General features: G+C 31.7%; 2 protein-coding genes across 4 annotated transcripts; one reads left to right on the plus strand and one right to left on the minus strand.

The window, feature by feature from the left end:
* Positions 1-493: 493 nt before the first annotated feature.
* Positions 494-1306, plus strand: LOC113860962 (uncharacterized protein At5g39865-like). The gene has a single exon (XM_027493545.1). The coding sequence runs from the start codon at positions 494-496 to the stop codon at positions 1304-1306; it is 813 nt and encodes a 270-aa protein (XP_027349346.1).
* Positions 1307-5961: 4655 nt separating this feature from the next.
* On the minus strand, positions 5962-10024 carry LOC113862957. Of its 3 annotated transcripts, none has more exons than XM_027496286.1 (5): positions 9470-9837; positions 8596-8751; positions 7721-8407; positions 6711-7449; positions 6242-6590 (listed from the first exon to the last, which is right to left on the minus strand). In XM_027496286.1, the coding sequence occupies exons 1-5, from the start codon at positions 9821-9823 to the stop codon at positions 6337-6339; spliced, it is 2190 nt and encodes a 729-aa protein (XP_027352087.1). In that variant the 5' UTR covers positions 9824-9837; the 3' UTR covers positions 6242-6336. The 3 variants fall into 3 exon arrangements, with proteins under 3 accessions (XP_027352085.1, XP_027352087.1, XP_027352086.1); XM_027496285.1 differs by having other exon boundaries at positions 6242-6600; positions 6652-7449; XM_027496284.1 differs by having other exon boundaries at positions 5962-7449; positions 9470-10024.
* Positions 10025-14560: the final 4536 nt, after the last annotated feature.

A 14560-nucleotide genomic window follows, 5' to 3' on the forward strand; every position in this document is an offset into this window, starting at 1 on the left:
CCAACTGAATCATGTGCCAATTTGAGGTTATATAAGGCTATAGCATATATAGTTCCCCCCATCAAATAGGTAAAAATAAATAGGGGAATAATAATTATAGCCACTTTATTGTTTTCATTAATTAAGAATATCCTTCATATTCCACACCATGATTGAAGCACCAAATGGTAGGTAGAGGGTCAGTCCACTCATGTATGATAAAAGATGAGGAGTGGGTATAGCCTTGCCCCCACACCATGCAGTGATCATTCAAAAGCAAACCCAACATCACACAACACAGCTTTACAGTTTCCACTTTATATAACCCTCTGGATTCTGGAAGAAACTAAAAGAGATAACTTATCGTTAACCACACTGTCCTCCTCTATTCAGCATCTCCCGACCAGTCATTCTCACCCTCTTCTTTCTCCAATCCTTAGGTGGGTAACACTAACACACCACACCACACCACATGCCATCAAATTTCACAGAGCTACAAAACATGAAAGGAATAATGAGAAACAGGTTCCTTAGAAAGTTGAAACTCATCCCAACCGTAACCAACATGAAACAACAAGGTCTAGTTCTTCAGCTCAACACAACCCCAGATGTGTTTTGCATCCACAAGCTTCCAACTCCACCAATCTATGATGTTCATCACAACCTGGCACAGCTAGAGATTGAGAATGATCACAAGCATGTTGAGGAGGAGGAAGAAGAAGAAGCCAAAGTAGGGTGCAAAGAGACAGAACTTGCAGAAGAGAAGTTGTTAGTGGCTCATAATAATTTGTCACAAACCAATAAGATGATGGCATGCAAAAATGAATACCCGTCACTCGCTGATTTTAAAGAGATGTGTCCACCAGGGGGGAGCCACTCAATCATTCTCTACACAACAAGCTTGAGAGGAATAAGAAAAACGTTTCAGGATTGTAACACAATCCGTTTCTTGTTGAGGAGCTTTAAAATAGTGTACCATGAAAGGGACGTGTCTCTGCACATGGAATATAGAGAGGAGCTATGGAAGATCCTGGGAGGCAAAGTGATTCCTCCGAGGCTTTTCATTAAGGGGAGGTACATTGGAGGAGCTGATGAAGTGGTTGGGTTGCATGAGATGGGTTGGCTTGGGAAGTTTCTAGAAGGGACACCGACACATTCTTCTGATTGCCCTTGCATTGGCTGTGCTAACATGCGCTTCGCTATATGTTCCAACTGTTGTGGAAGTTGCAAAGTCTTTGCCGGCAATGGGGATAACAACGATGAATTGTTCGTTAGATGTTCCGAGTGCAACGAGAACGGCCTTGTCAAATGCCCCCTTTGCTGCTAGAATTTTATCTCACTAGAAGAACCTTGGGTGCGTCTGTTCTCATTTTTAGTTGATATATTTTTACTATAATTATGAAAATATTACTTTATTTTTGCTTGATATCTTACTTTCAAAATTTTGTGAAGGAAAGGGTGATAACAAGATTTTGTTGTTCTCATCAGTTTCTCTATGAATTTATGAAAGTAAGAAACAAAGTAAAAATAAAGTGATGTTTTTATAATTATTGGGATCAACTGAAAATGCAAAGAGAAAACTAATCAAAGGCCGCCATAGGTTTCGTATCTCATTCTTCTTGTATTATATTTAGTTAATTTTCTTCTTTCAACGTAATTTTTCTTGTTTGGCTGGTAACATGCTAGCCTTGTCTATCTGGTAGAGTTCTTAGACTGTAGATGATGTAGAAAGTCGCTAATTTGTTGTAAAAACTACAAGCTGATGCTGTGTAGGGACTAGTAAACATGCCATCACATGGTTATTATTATTGCAGTATAGTAATTTAATGGAAAAGTTGAATTGAATTCGATGTTTCCATAAGTAAAATTTTATCAATTTAGGTGAAGGATATATGGCTTTTGAAGCAAAAATTTGTAAAAAGTAGTCGAACAAGGAGTAGTTATTGCCTGTTAGAAATATGGGAGAAAATAGTAGAGATATAGACAATATATATAGAAAGCGAAATACAAGAAGAAAAGAAACAAAATTTAGAAGCAACAAAAGATGACCATCAATCATGCAAATTAAGTACTGTCATTGAGATATAGATCTCCCCTCACTTCAGAGTAAGGCTCCATGAATGTAGCCTCAAAAGGTAACCCATATGATTTGATGTGGGTAAACTAAACCGAGACAGCTCATCGACACATGATGAGCCCTCTTACTCGACTATGTAGAACATTTGTCGTTTTTCAATAGGCAAGAAACGTAGGAGTTTTGAGGAAACTCTTCTAGTGTGCTAGTACTGCAAGGAGAACTAGGCGATGTTTGACTGAACTCGCTGAGAAGTTTTGATAAAAATAAATAAATATAAAGAATAATAAAACTTTTTGATTGAACTCGTAGAGAAATTTTCATTGAAATAAATAAATATAAAAAATAATAAAACTTCTTTTATAAATTTTTAAATTTTAGAAAAGTAAAATAATTATTTTTCATAAAATAAAGTATAAGTTATTTAACTTATAAAAAAATTATTATTTTTTATACTATGAACTTTTTGAAAAAATTACATAAACACAGTCAGAAATGTCAACAAAATTAGTAGGGGTAAAAGGTCTAGTTTTGATTATGGTAAAAAATAAAAAATAAAACTAATTAACTTAGTCAGAAAGCTGCTCAACTACGCGTAAGTGTTGTGGTACGTCAAAAGAAGCATAAGTGGAATCTAATTAATCTGGTTTTAGGTTACGGTGGAGCATAGTATTTGACAAACTAAAATCATAAGATAGTGTTTGTTAGTTTTTTTATTTTATTTTCATTATTATTTTATATTAAAAATTTGAAGATCGTCTTACAAAGTTTAAAACTAACGAAGAATTTTTTAAATCTAAAAAATTAAAACGTCTACCTCAGTTTCAAGTTTTGATCTGCAGTTTAATTCAACTTAACAGTGTTCGACTTTTTTTTTTGTGGTTAGCTTCAATTTCCCTTTAAAAAAATATGGTAAGACATACTTAAAAGGGTTTTTTTTTTTAATAACGAACATAAGCGTAAAAATGAAATTTTTGAAAAAGTTAATTAAAGGAGTGTCTATTTTTAGAAGAATATAAGCTAAAAAAAGTTAGAATAAACACTACTTTATAGGTGTGAGGCCAAATTGTAAATTGAAATATTCTCAATCTTACTTGAATACCATCACGTTATATTTAACAATGGACAATATGGATACATAAAAACTCTTTGAGAGTCTATAGGCTCTACCCCAAGTAATGTAGGACTTAAAGCCTTAAGCAAAACATACAGAAAAGTCAGTTTGAAACCAAGACCTACAAAGACTAACATTCCTGCCCTCCTTTAAATAAATAGTAAATAAAATGGAAAGAAAGAAAATTAAGAGCCAATAATGTGTTCATTGGAGCACCAAAACCGAAGCACAAAAATTGGGTCGAGTATAATTAGCAGGTTCGTGAATCATGGTCACGGAGGCATGCACATGCATATTTACTTAAAAGTGGGTTGGGGACTTACAACAAAGTGTTCATATGATTAATCCACAATAGCGTGTTTCGAAGGAGTGGAAAATATTTTACTCTTTAGTTTCTGTGTACTAATGCTCAAGTGCACGAGAATGAGCAAAATGCCCAAATAAACTATGCCAATATTAATTATTAGATGCCAAAATCACTTTCCCACGTTCCTCATTATCACTTATCAGGTTAACACATTTTTAAATAGCTTTTTGCAATTAATGGATAACTATTTCTAGTAGTATACATCTATTTTTGTTTAAGCCAAATTTACATCGAATATTATATGTATAATCTTCGTTAAATAAGCTAATCTCATTATATTATAGATAATTTTAAATAATGAATTGTGCTAGATTCTTTAACAAAGTTAATTATTAAATTTTTATTCTTTTTTCAGGGATAGTGACCACGTAGCCATATATGTTTATCCTTTTAACTCGTGTAAATAAGCAAAAGACTAACTTTAATCGTACCTTGTGATAAAAAGTAGTCCCCTGTAATTTTATCTCATTAATTCCCATAATTGGAATATAAAAACGAAGAATTAGAGGTCCAACACAAAGCCACGAAGGTGGGTGGTATAAGTTTGGATAGAAGAAAAAGGATGAACAGTAAAGTTTCTCCTTTTTTTTCTTACAAACATTATCCTTACTGAGAAAAAATTAAAATATATAAAGAAAAAACATCATGTAACTTCTTAATTATTTTTAATTGATCTGTAAATATTTTCCAAATAATATGAAAATTATTGTAGTCTTTTTCTTTCCTTCTTTTTTGCAAGATCTTTTGTAAAAAAAATCCTTTTTTTTTAAAACGCATCTTTCTCGAACTATCTCCTATGAATCTTTAATGTTCTTAAAATCAAATTACCTAGATAGACTTGATGGTCGTAGTAGTTGGACAATAAACTTGACAATTTTCGACTTAAACATTATGCAGTTTAATTACAGTTCAACCACAAATTTCAGCAATTAACTAAACCAACTGAATCATGACTTGAAATTTAGCATGTTTGCTTTTTGAATTTGACTTTTAAAACATTAATTAGGGATAACTACTTGTACGTAAATAACCTATACTATACATGCGTCCAATTGAAATTAATTGTTATAACATTTTGTAGTCTACACTGATAATATAATATATTTGCAGTATATATGTTAAATTTCGGAATAAGTGTTTGTAATTACCGGAAACAAATTTTTGTTTAGTTATTTAGAACTGTGTTCTAGAAATTTATACTTTTGTTTATTCACAAGGGTATTTTTTTTAAATAAAATTTACTACTAAAATTTAAACACTTTAACACACCATTAGTTAATTAAAAAATTACGAAAGTCTCACTTTTAATTAATTAATTTTTTTAGCTTAAAATAAATTTTATTAAATAATTAAAAATATATATATTAAAGTATGTGTTATTAGCACCACTGAATATTAGATAAGTTAAAAAAAGAAATTGAAGAATAAGTATTGTAAACACGTAATAATTTCAATTACATTAATATGGATCTAGATTCTTTCTCATTGTAGCAGAAATTAAATGCCTAATTCTATTTTTGTTTAAATAAAAATAAACTTGCTTAAATGAAAATAGAAAAAATCACAAACTTTTTTTACAAAAAATTAATTTTAATAAATTTTACGTATTTACTTAAATAAATTTTATTTGCTTAAATGAATTTTGTAAAGAGGAGAATTGGATGTAAGAAAGAAGAGGGTAGGGGTGGAAAGAGAGGAAGGTGAAGTAGTTAGATATGGAGTAAAAAGAAAGAAGTGGGTATAGAGTGAGATAAGGTAAAGATAAAAAGAAGAAAAGAGAAATTAGATATAAGATAGAAAGAAGAGAGGAATTGAATGAGTTAATAGAAAGAGAAAAAAAGAGTGTTAGACATAGAGAAAAGAAAAAAAGAAGATTAGAAAAAAATACAAAGCGAACTTAAGGTAAAAAAAATTCACTTCAAAGTTTAAAAAAAATTGTTATTTTTTCTTAAATAAAAATGGAATGAAATGTCCAGATCCGAATCCCATTAAAATTCACTTCATTTACACCTTTCTCTCCTATACTTCAAAAGCTTCAAAAGTAAACCACCGGCTTTCGGTCTCATAAATTGTTTGCCAAAAATTTGAAGTTAGTTTTGTACCCAAAATTATATTTTTAGTGGTGACCCACACACATTCAGTTAAGTTAGAAAGCAAGAACGAATCATTGTTACATCCAATTAATAGATTTGACTTCTCTAAAATATAAAATTTATAAAGTGAGAAAGTAAAGTTTTACTTATTTTTAATTTAAAGGTTAATTATTTGGAGTAAATGTTTAAATTTAAATTAATAGTGTATATATACTCATTTTATCACTGTACAATTATCTTCACTTTAAAAAAGTAAAAAGCTAAATCCCAAAATAAGAATAAAGAGTATAACGAACAATATGTAAAGTGGATGAGAAAAAGAAACGAGAATCAAAAGAAAGCCACAATAATAATAGTGTATAATTATAACCTCGGAATCAGAGAATAAAATAGACGTAACATGTGCCTAAGGAGCCTGCAAAAAGTTATGAGGCATTTACGAGTAGAATCTGTTCAGAACTACGTGTCAGATGCCAAAAGTCTGCGCTCACTTGAAAAGGAAATTTCAGAGCCATTTACAGAATACCCTTCCCAAGAAAGATTACAGGTAAAACAAGGCAAGTGTCACGCCAAACTTCGCAAATAAAAGCTCAGCTCAGTCATTAAACAAGCCTCCATTTGTTAAAATAAATAAAAAAAGACACCAATAATTAATGTAGTAAGACTGGTTAGCTAGCATAAACGCACTTTCTCCAATTTACAGTACGATTTATGTAGATGCCTCGGTTATTGCAATATCAAATATGTCAGGTGCAGCCATTGAAGCTTCAACCACTGGAGTTGCAAACCAAGACTGCAACAGTTGGGTGTAGTGAAACTCAATTTGTAGTAGTCTATGATAAAGGGGTGTTGAAGATATGAGACCTTTCTTGGCATCAGCTTCCAATTCTCTGATAGGAATTGCAGCTAGGAAGTTTTTAATATATTCTTTGCATGCTTCCTTCCCTCTGCATATAACCTCTTCTTGCTCACTCTTGAACTGTTCTTCTTGCCCTGCAACAGAATCCACCTCCTTACCGTTTACTTGTTGGGTTTGCCCAGTAGTATTAGGCTCTAAAACTTCTGCCACAGTTTGCTGATCACTGGGTGTTTTATCATCTGATGAATTAGCAACATTCTGCATTTTGTATATTACTGTGTTGCTGTCAAATTTCAAGATATATGCCTGATTGCATCCTTCATAAAGCCTCTCCCCCAAAGTGTCAATGATGTAGTAACAATCAGATTCAACTTTGAGTACGAAAAAATGGTCATTCCAACTAACAATATAAACGTGGGGTTCACCATTGCTAGGGCACTCTTGTTCAGCACAACAACTAATCTCATCCCAAATATTATCAAAGGACATGGCACCTCGCAGAAAGTCGAATCTCCCCTCATCCATCCCTTCTGGATGAAAAAAACCAATGAAGGACTTCTCGGGAACCACAGAAAGTGGGCGTATTTTGGCCTGAATTACTGTTTCCAGATCAAAATGCTTGTCAGGGAACCGCTCCCTATAGGTTTCATTGTCACACAGGTTCCTCCATTCTGAGGAGCCTTCTCTAATTAGACTATCAAACTGCGACTTTATGGGCATAAGATCACGATTGTTTTGGAACCAGTCAGCAATTACAGCAACAAGAGCTGTACATGCACTCTCACCTGCTGCACGTTCACTCCGTTGATCAATTGAGGCAAAGAAGACTTGTGTCCGAAGCTTCATGTGACCATCACGACTCATGACTTCTTTCTGTTCCCAACTCCCCACAGCAAAACTGTCCTCCCCAAATTCAGAGACTGATGTTCGATTTGCTGACAATTCATCCTCAGTCTTGTACAACTGCCAGAAAATATAAAACATCAACATCGACAAAATATTAAGTCAGAAGTTAATGTCACTAATTCCTGGTGTATATATATGGCTTATGTAAAGCATACTTTCATTGAAAATCGGATATTTATACACTACATTTTTTTTAGTTGACAACCATTACTAGACAAATGAGAGCTGGGCTAAAACTGTCAAAAAAAGAACAAGTGTAAAGATTTTCATACAAAACATGGATTGATACTCCAATGAAGAGGAAATAAGTTTTAAGCAATAGGCTTACCCTCAAAGAAAGAGATTCATCAGAGCTAAGTTGGCGGCGATCAAAATCTATGTCATCACCGCCGTCTTCTGCATAGGCCTTCTTTAACAACGGCTCTCCCTTGTTAGATTTAGGAGATCTAAAGTTCAACTTCCTCTTCCTCCATGGTAGTAAGCTGCGCTTTGAACTTTGTAATAAATAAGGCTCGGAAGAAGAAGCAGTAGAATCCTCCATGTGCGAACATCCAACATCTGACTTGCGATGGCTGTAGTAAACCCAGTCTTCATCCTCACAATTTACCCTCATGTTGGAATGAAAATACCCTCCAGCATTTGCGTAGGCTAGCGTTCCATAACTGAACGACTTCCTAACACTGGAATCCTCCTTTCCCTCATCTGAATCTCCTTCCTCAGAATCATCAAGCGAGTCAGTGTCCAGAGGGTAATTGTATTCACCATCCTCACTCCTGGAGCACCTACCTTCACTTCCTTCTTCCTCACGGCATGCCTTCTTTGCTTTCTTGGATGATACATAGTCAGTGAAAATCTTTACTTTCCGAAGACCAGCTTTAATTGCAGATAGCTCATCTTTTTCTACAGAGGTTGTTTCTCCTGATTTGACTGAGGGCGATGGCATAGGCACTATGGACCTCTGAACTTGTTCCATGCTTTCTTGAGTGACTCTTAGCTCCACCAAGCTAATTGATATCTGCATTCAATCAAGAGCTATTATGGCAAGTACAAAGAGAATAAATGGAAGCTAGAATGTTAATAGTTATGACCCTAAATTGGACCGGCCTACATGCAGAGATGCCAATTTTTAAAAATTAAAATTTATGGGATGAGATTTTTAAAAATACTTAAAAGAAGAAGAAAAAAAACTGGGAAGTGGCTTACACAAAGTATAGGAGAAAACTCTCCAGAACCCCCAGGCTGCGTAAGTGGAATGTTCAATTCAAAATCTTTTTGATCAGTTGAAGATGCAAATTCAGCGATATTCAATGCTGCCGTTCCAATAGCAGGAACCTTGCTTTTGGGCCCTTGATTCAAACCCTGCAACAGAGAAGGAATCCAAATTCTGTTTAGATAAATAATGACGCGACGCCCTTTCAATTAACCCGTGGAACTGAAAACATCTGTTATATATTTCAAATTAGCCAATTAACCAAAGCCAAATTTAAAAAAAAAAAAAAAAACACAAAAATCACAATCACAAAAGAGTAAAGTTCTCAGTGAAAGTAAAAAACCCTTTTGGTTTTCAATAAAATCCCCAATCTTCAGCAAGAAACAAAAGTCAACAACGATGTTATCAGTAAAACAGACATAGAAATTAACCCGCAACTGTTCAGAATTATGACCAGAAAGATGGGCATGTGAAAGATAAGACAGAAGAAAATTCACAGCCCCAGACAGAGACACATGTAAATCGGTGACTCATAAATTAAAGAGGGGAAAAAAAACAGATGAAAGAGAACGACGGGGACAACCCGAGAGAAACAATCACCCCAAAAAAAAGTCTCAAGACTCCCAAACCTGAAGGCAAAAAAAAAAAAACAAGAATCCTTCGGTCTCGATCAATAGTAATTCGCCGAATATTTTTAACCGACCAATTATTTTAAAGGAGGAACAACATTTTATCAATTCAAACAGTTAATTTTATCTTTTTTTTAGTGGTGGCTTTTATAGACAATCCCAATTTAAAACAATTGGATATATTCTGGAAATAAATTCCATATACAAAAGGGAAAAGGGTGAAGAGAGAGAAACAAACATTAAAGAGAGTGAAAGCGATCTCCCAAGGGTGAAAGGCATTGTCCTTGTAAGCGTTGAGATTACAGACGGTGTGAAACTCCTCGTCCCAGTGAACGAAGGCGGCGCCACCGTGGTCGACGACGACGTCAGCCTCCTTGGTGAAATTCGTAACGACGGGGTTGCGTCGCAAAGAGCGAAGGGTCAACTTAGGAGCCTTGCAGTTCCAACGAATCTGAAGCACTAATCTTGAACCTTGGTGTAGAGCGTCCCGCAGCAGATCGCAGCCCTTAAGGGTCCTAACGACCAACCTCAGCTGGTACTTCTTGGAGAGGAGAGGTGGCCAAGGGCGCCACCTCATCATTTTCACCACCATTGTGTCTTTTGTTTCCCTCTGTCTCTCTCTCTCTAAGTGGAAATGGAAAAAAAACAAAACAGATTTAAGGTTGTCGTAGTTAATAATAAGGAAGAGAAAGAAGGGGAATCTGGGATCTTAGAAATTGGAATAATGAAAGAAAGAAGAGAGTTTGTGGATCGAAGCTTGCGGTAGGACACAGAGAATGGAAGAGACTATGGCGTTAGTTTTGGTCATAAAATGAAAACCATATAGGTAGGTGGGTCTCTTCTTCCTAACAAGTAACTTGGGTTAAAAAGCGTGTACTAAAGGGTTAAGAGTTTTAGCTTACTCGTTAGGTTTCTCAATACCACGATTGGGGGAACGTAACAACTAACAAACAGGCTCGCTCCCTCAACTCCTTTTTTCTTTTCTTTTTCTTTCACTCCTAACAAAATTATCCTTTTCCGGGATATACGACACATCGTCCATGTTGTTTTATCCTTCCCTCTGCGGGACAATCGTCAATTTCGATTCATTCTTTTCCTTTTTCAGAATTCCATTTATCATTCCGATCACACTTAATTACAAATTAAATCAAGATTCGCAATTTCATATCATATTTTCTTTTTTATAATCTCTCTTTCAAGGAATAATATCTTTAATTACATTTAATACTTTGAATTTTATTTAAATTTATGTAATAACTTTTCAAAACAATACAAATTATACTAAGATTGTTTTTAATATTATTAACTTTTCTGAATGTTATACTAATTTATCAAATTAATTTTTAAAATGTAAAGTGTATATTGTATAATTGTTTTTAAATTTAATAAATATAAAAAGCAAGCGTTTTTATTAATAATAACAAATTTTGATAATTCATTTATTATGCAATCAAGTTGATAAGATCGAATTTATGTAAGAGTTATTACTTTTGTTGTTGTTTAGTTCATTGATTAAATGAAATCAACACTTAGAAAAAAAGTTAATAAAGTTTATTTGTGAGAGTTAATAAAAATTTAATTTAAGTAATGCAAATTTATATTATTTTTAGTAAAGTTTAAAATTAAAGCTTTATGTGTTAAAAATATATATTATAGTGGTTAAATTAATTATATTATAAATATTTTAATTTATCTTTAGAACCCTTTTGAAACGCAGGAAATGACGAAAACAATCAGTACAGTATAGGAAAGATAATGCGAAATGAAAGTTAGTGTTTAATATATTCAAGTAAATAGATGAATTAGACTCTTCTTCTCATTTGATAATGGAAACTTGAAAATTAAAAATTAAAAATGAATAAGTAACACCTTACCTGCTATGATTACCACTGCGTTGACCAAAACACTTTTATTTTTATTGGTGATCTTAAGTGCATGACTTGTCCCTTTTCATGTTTTAAAAATGTTTTTAGATAGCTAAATGCAATTAAAATAATTAAATATAACTTTATCATTTTCTGTATGCAAATATACCATCATCCTTAGCAGCCACTAGACCAGCTTCACATCTTAAATACGTATTTTAAATATTTACAGAAGCACGAAGTTCACCGTATAAAATACGTCAACGGCTATGGATTTTATCCCACTACTACAAACATTTAACTGGTGCCATGAGCTTGCATAGTTCGTAGATGCACATTAGATAAAGTCAACGTTTTAAAAGATAAAAAACACAAATGCAGCAATATTTGTCTGATATCTTCTTCTCTGTTTCTTTCCTGTGGAGGAGGAAGGATTTGACTTTGTATATGTAGCTCCGTTCCACTCGTGGGCTGTGGCTATATGTGGATGCTTTTTACTTCTAAAGTTGCCTTTCAATAATGTTATTCTTTTTAACAACAAAATATAATAATGTTTATATATGTAAGTTTCAAGTAATCACTTGATAATTAATTTAAATTATATCAATCATTACATTATAATATTTACAATATCAATAATTTTATATAATTTATGATGTTTCTCCATCTAATCATTAAATTCTATTATACAATGTCTAAATTATGTCGCAAATTTAGTCATGATTAAATAATTATAAAAATAAATTTAAATCATTCCCATTTTTATATGTATTTTAAAATATTACAATATATTTATTTTGACGTACATAGATAAAGTATTTAATAATTTTAAATTAATATTTTTTTAAAAATGTATTGTATATGTGAAGATAAATTAACTTATATCAGCATGAGTTATGCTACATTTTTATTATTTATATTTTTTTATCAAATATTTTATTTTAAAACAATTGCCAATTTACAAAATTTTATCATATAAATTATTATTGTAAAAATTTAAATTAATTTAACGTATTTTAACATATCATTTATATCTATTAAAATTAATAACATGTATTTAAAATATATGAAAATAAAAATACTTTAATTATATTCTTACCATTGTTATCCATAAATTTGACACATAACAAAAAAAATGATTAACTAATAAGGGTAAAATATAATAATAAAATAATCGTCTGTTTTTAATAAAATAATCACCTTTTAAAAGTTTTTTTAGTTACGTTAAATTAGTAAAATAATCGCTTTTTAAAACTTTTTATATTTGGAAGTTAAACTATTAAGGGACTTTCATTCTATGCAAAGTTAATATTTTAATCTTCTAAGTTTTTTTATTTTTGTTCCCTTTACCCTTTTAATCAAGTTCAATTTATTTTTATTCGTCAACAATAAAACATCATCATAATTGATAAAAAGTCGCATTTTGTGCCGTAAATATTTGACATGATTAACTAAATAAAAAAAAACGAAGAAAGAGATAAAAAAAATTGAAATAAAACAATAGAAGATAAATTTTTTAATAACAATATTAATTAATTTAAATTATTATATATAAAAATAATACCATTATTTAGTCCCCAATTAAAGTGGTTGAATTAATGAATAGGAAAAGAAATGAAAGCAATGGGAAAAAACGTGACACAAAGTCAAACGAAATAAAAAACCAGCAAAGTGGAAGGGTGGACCCAAAGAAAGGCACACCCAATGAGAATGACATATTTATTATCAGCACTTAGCAACGCGTTACGTTTGGAATAGTACGAAGAGCAAGTTACTTGTATACTATGTAACACATTTTCAAAATTATAAAAAAAAATGAGAAAAATATTAATTTAAAAATAAAAAATCGTGAGATCTATCTAATTTTATAATTTTTACTAAATTTAAGTAATAACTAAAAATGTTTTAAAAAGCCACCTCCCCGTTCCATGCTTAAAATCCGGACAATTTATTTTTTTAATCGAAATTATTTAGGATGTCGTTTTTAATGTAACCATGTTCGCATATATTACGAGACACTTTCATAGAAATATTAAAAATCTTTGTTTTTTATTGGTAAACCTTTGCCAAGTGAAATGTTCGTAGTTTCGCCAATAGATATCAGCCACCTGTACAAACCACATGTCTAGATTTCCTTATTTCTTTCCATGCCTCACACATCATTTTCCACAGTTGCGTTTTGCTTCAATTAAGCGGCGGGGAAAACCTGTTTATGAATAATAAATTGTTTAATAACGTTGACTTTAGTAGAGTCAAAATAATTATAGATTCAAGGTTTAATATAAAAGAAAAGGCCAATATATTCTCTTACTTATTGTTTAACATGCCAACTAGTGAATTTCTACCCAATAAAGAGTGATAACGCGATTAAAGAACATAAATGAGAATTATAATGCTAAAAAATATTGATAATACTTTCATAAACACGATTAAGGTTATTAAACCCTAATTAGTATACCATATTATAATATTAATATGATAATCCATACTAATGTTGCGATTTTTATTTAAAAACACATTCATAAATGATACATTTTTGGTAATACACATCTACAGAAAAAAGTTATTAGTACCAATATTCATATAGTATATTTTATCATATCGTATCATTTATTGATATTTTTTCCCCTGAAGGCGTATTACATAGCATTTTCCATGAGTGACGGAAAGGAATATGAGTTGGCGACGAATCTGACGCGTCGTTGGCTCAAGGAATCATAGTATATCCGTTCATCGCGTAAAAAAAAAGCTTTATTAAGTTTGACCCACTTTTTTAATCATAAAATTTGGGAATGACTTGGTTTCTGTATTAATAATATATGTTAATATTTGTACTAATAATTCAATTATTGTTAAAAATTATATTAACAAGAGTTAATATAATGATACGGAAGAATACTTACCTCAAAGTTGAGCAATTTTATTTAATTAATTATTCAAGAAAACATGAATACTGAGTGTTTTTCTGCTTTAGATTGAACCAGTCAAATGTAACAGAAAAACTAAAGGTGAATGGGAGTTTGAAGGGTTGGATTGCACGAGGCTTGCGGCACAGATAAAGGTTAGCGTGTGATAGAGGAGTATAAGGAATGATTCACACGTCATGCATCGAGTAAAGACAGGAACATATTCTTTGTACCACATGTATTCGTACATCTTGCTACTTTATCTTCGCATATATACACACAGGAATCACAAATAAACACCGGTTGGTCATTGGTGTGTATAAACTACATAAAACTAGGAATATTCACCATAATCAAACTCAAATTTTTAATTTGGCAAAAACTCTTTTTATAAATGATAAAACTTATTTATTTTTAAACAGATTTGAGTAAACTTTTTTCAAATATTTTTAGTGTTGTTTCAATTGATGGTTATAGGGAAAGCGATAGAACTGTTTGTTAGCATTAGCGAACACAATAAATAATTATTTATTGATATAAGCTTTGTTTTTATTTAAG

The sequence above is a fragment of the Abrus precatorius genome, unplaced genomic scaffold (genome assembly GCF_003935025.1).
Source record: "Abrus precatorius isolate BTA unplaced genomic scaffold, Abrus_2018 Scaffold3, whole genome shotgun sequence".
In the NCBI taxonomy this organism is placed as follows: domain Eukaryota; kingdom Viridiplantae; phylum Streptophyta; class Magnoliopsida; order Fabales; family Fabaceae; genus Abrus; species Abrus precatorius.

Excerpts from the sequence above, each read along its gene's own strand:
- LOC113860962 (XM_027493545.1), top strand. The coding sequence starts at position 494 with ATGAGAAACAGGTTCCTTAGAAAGTTGAAACTCATCCCAACCGTAACC.
- LOC113862957 (XM_027496284.1), bottom strand. The coding sequence starts at position 9,823 with ATGGTGGTGAAAATGATGAGGTGGCGCCCTTGGCCACCTCTCCTCTCC. Across the intron at positions 8,752-9,469 it reads TCGCTTTCACTCTCTTTAAT|GGTTTGAATCAAGGGCCCAA; the intron begins GTTTGTTTCTCT and ends TCTCTGTTGCAG. Across the intron at positions 7,450-7,720 it reads ATGAATCTCTTTCTTTGAGG|TTGTACAAGACTGAGGATGA; the intron begins GTAAGCCTATTG and ends ATTTTCTGGCAG.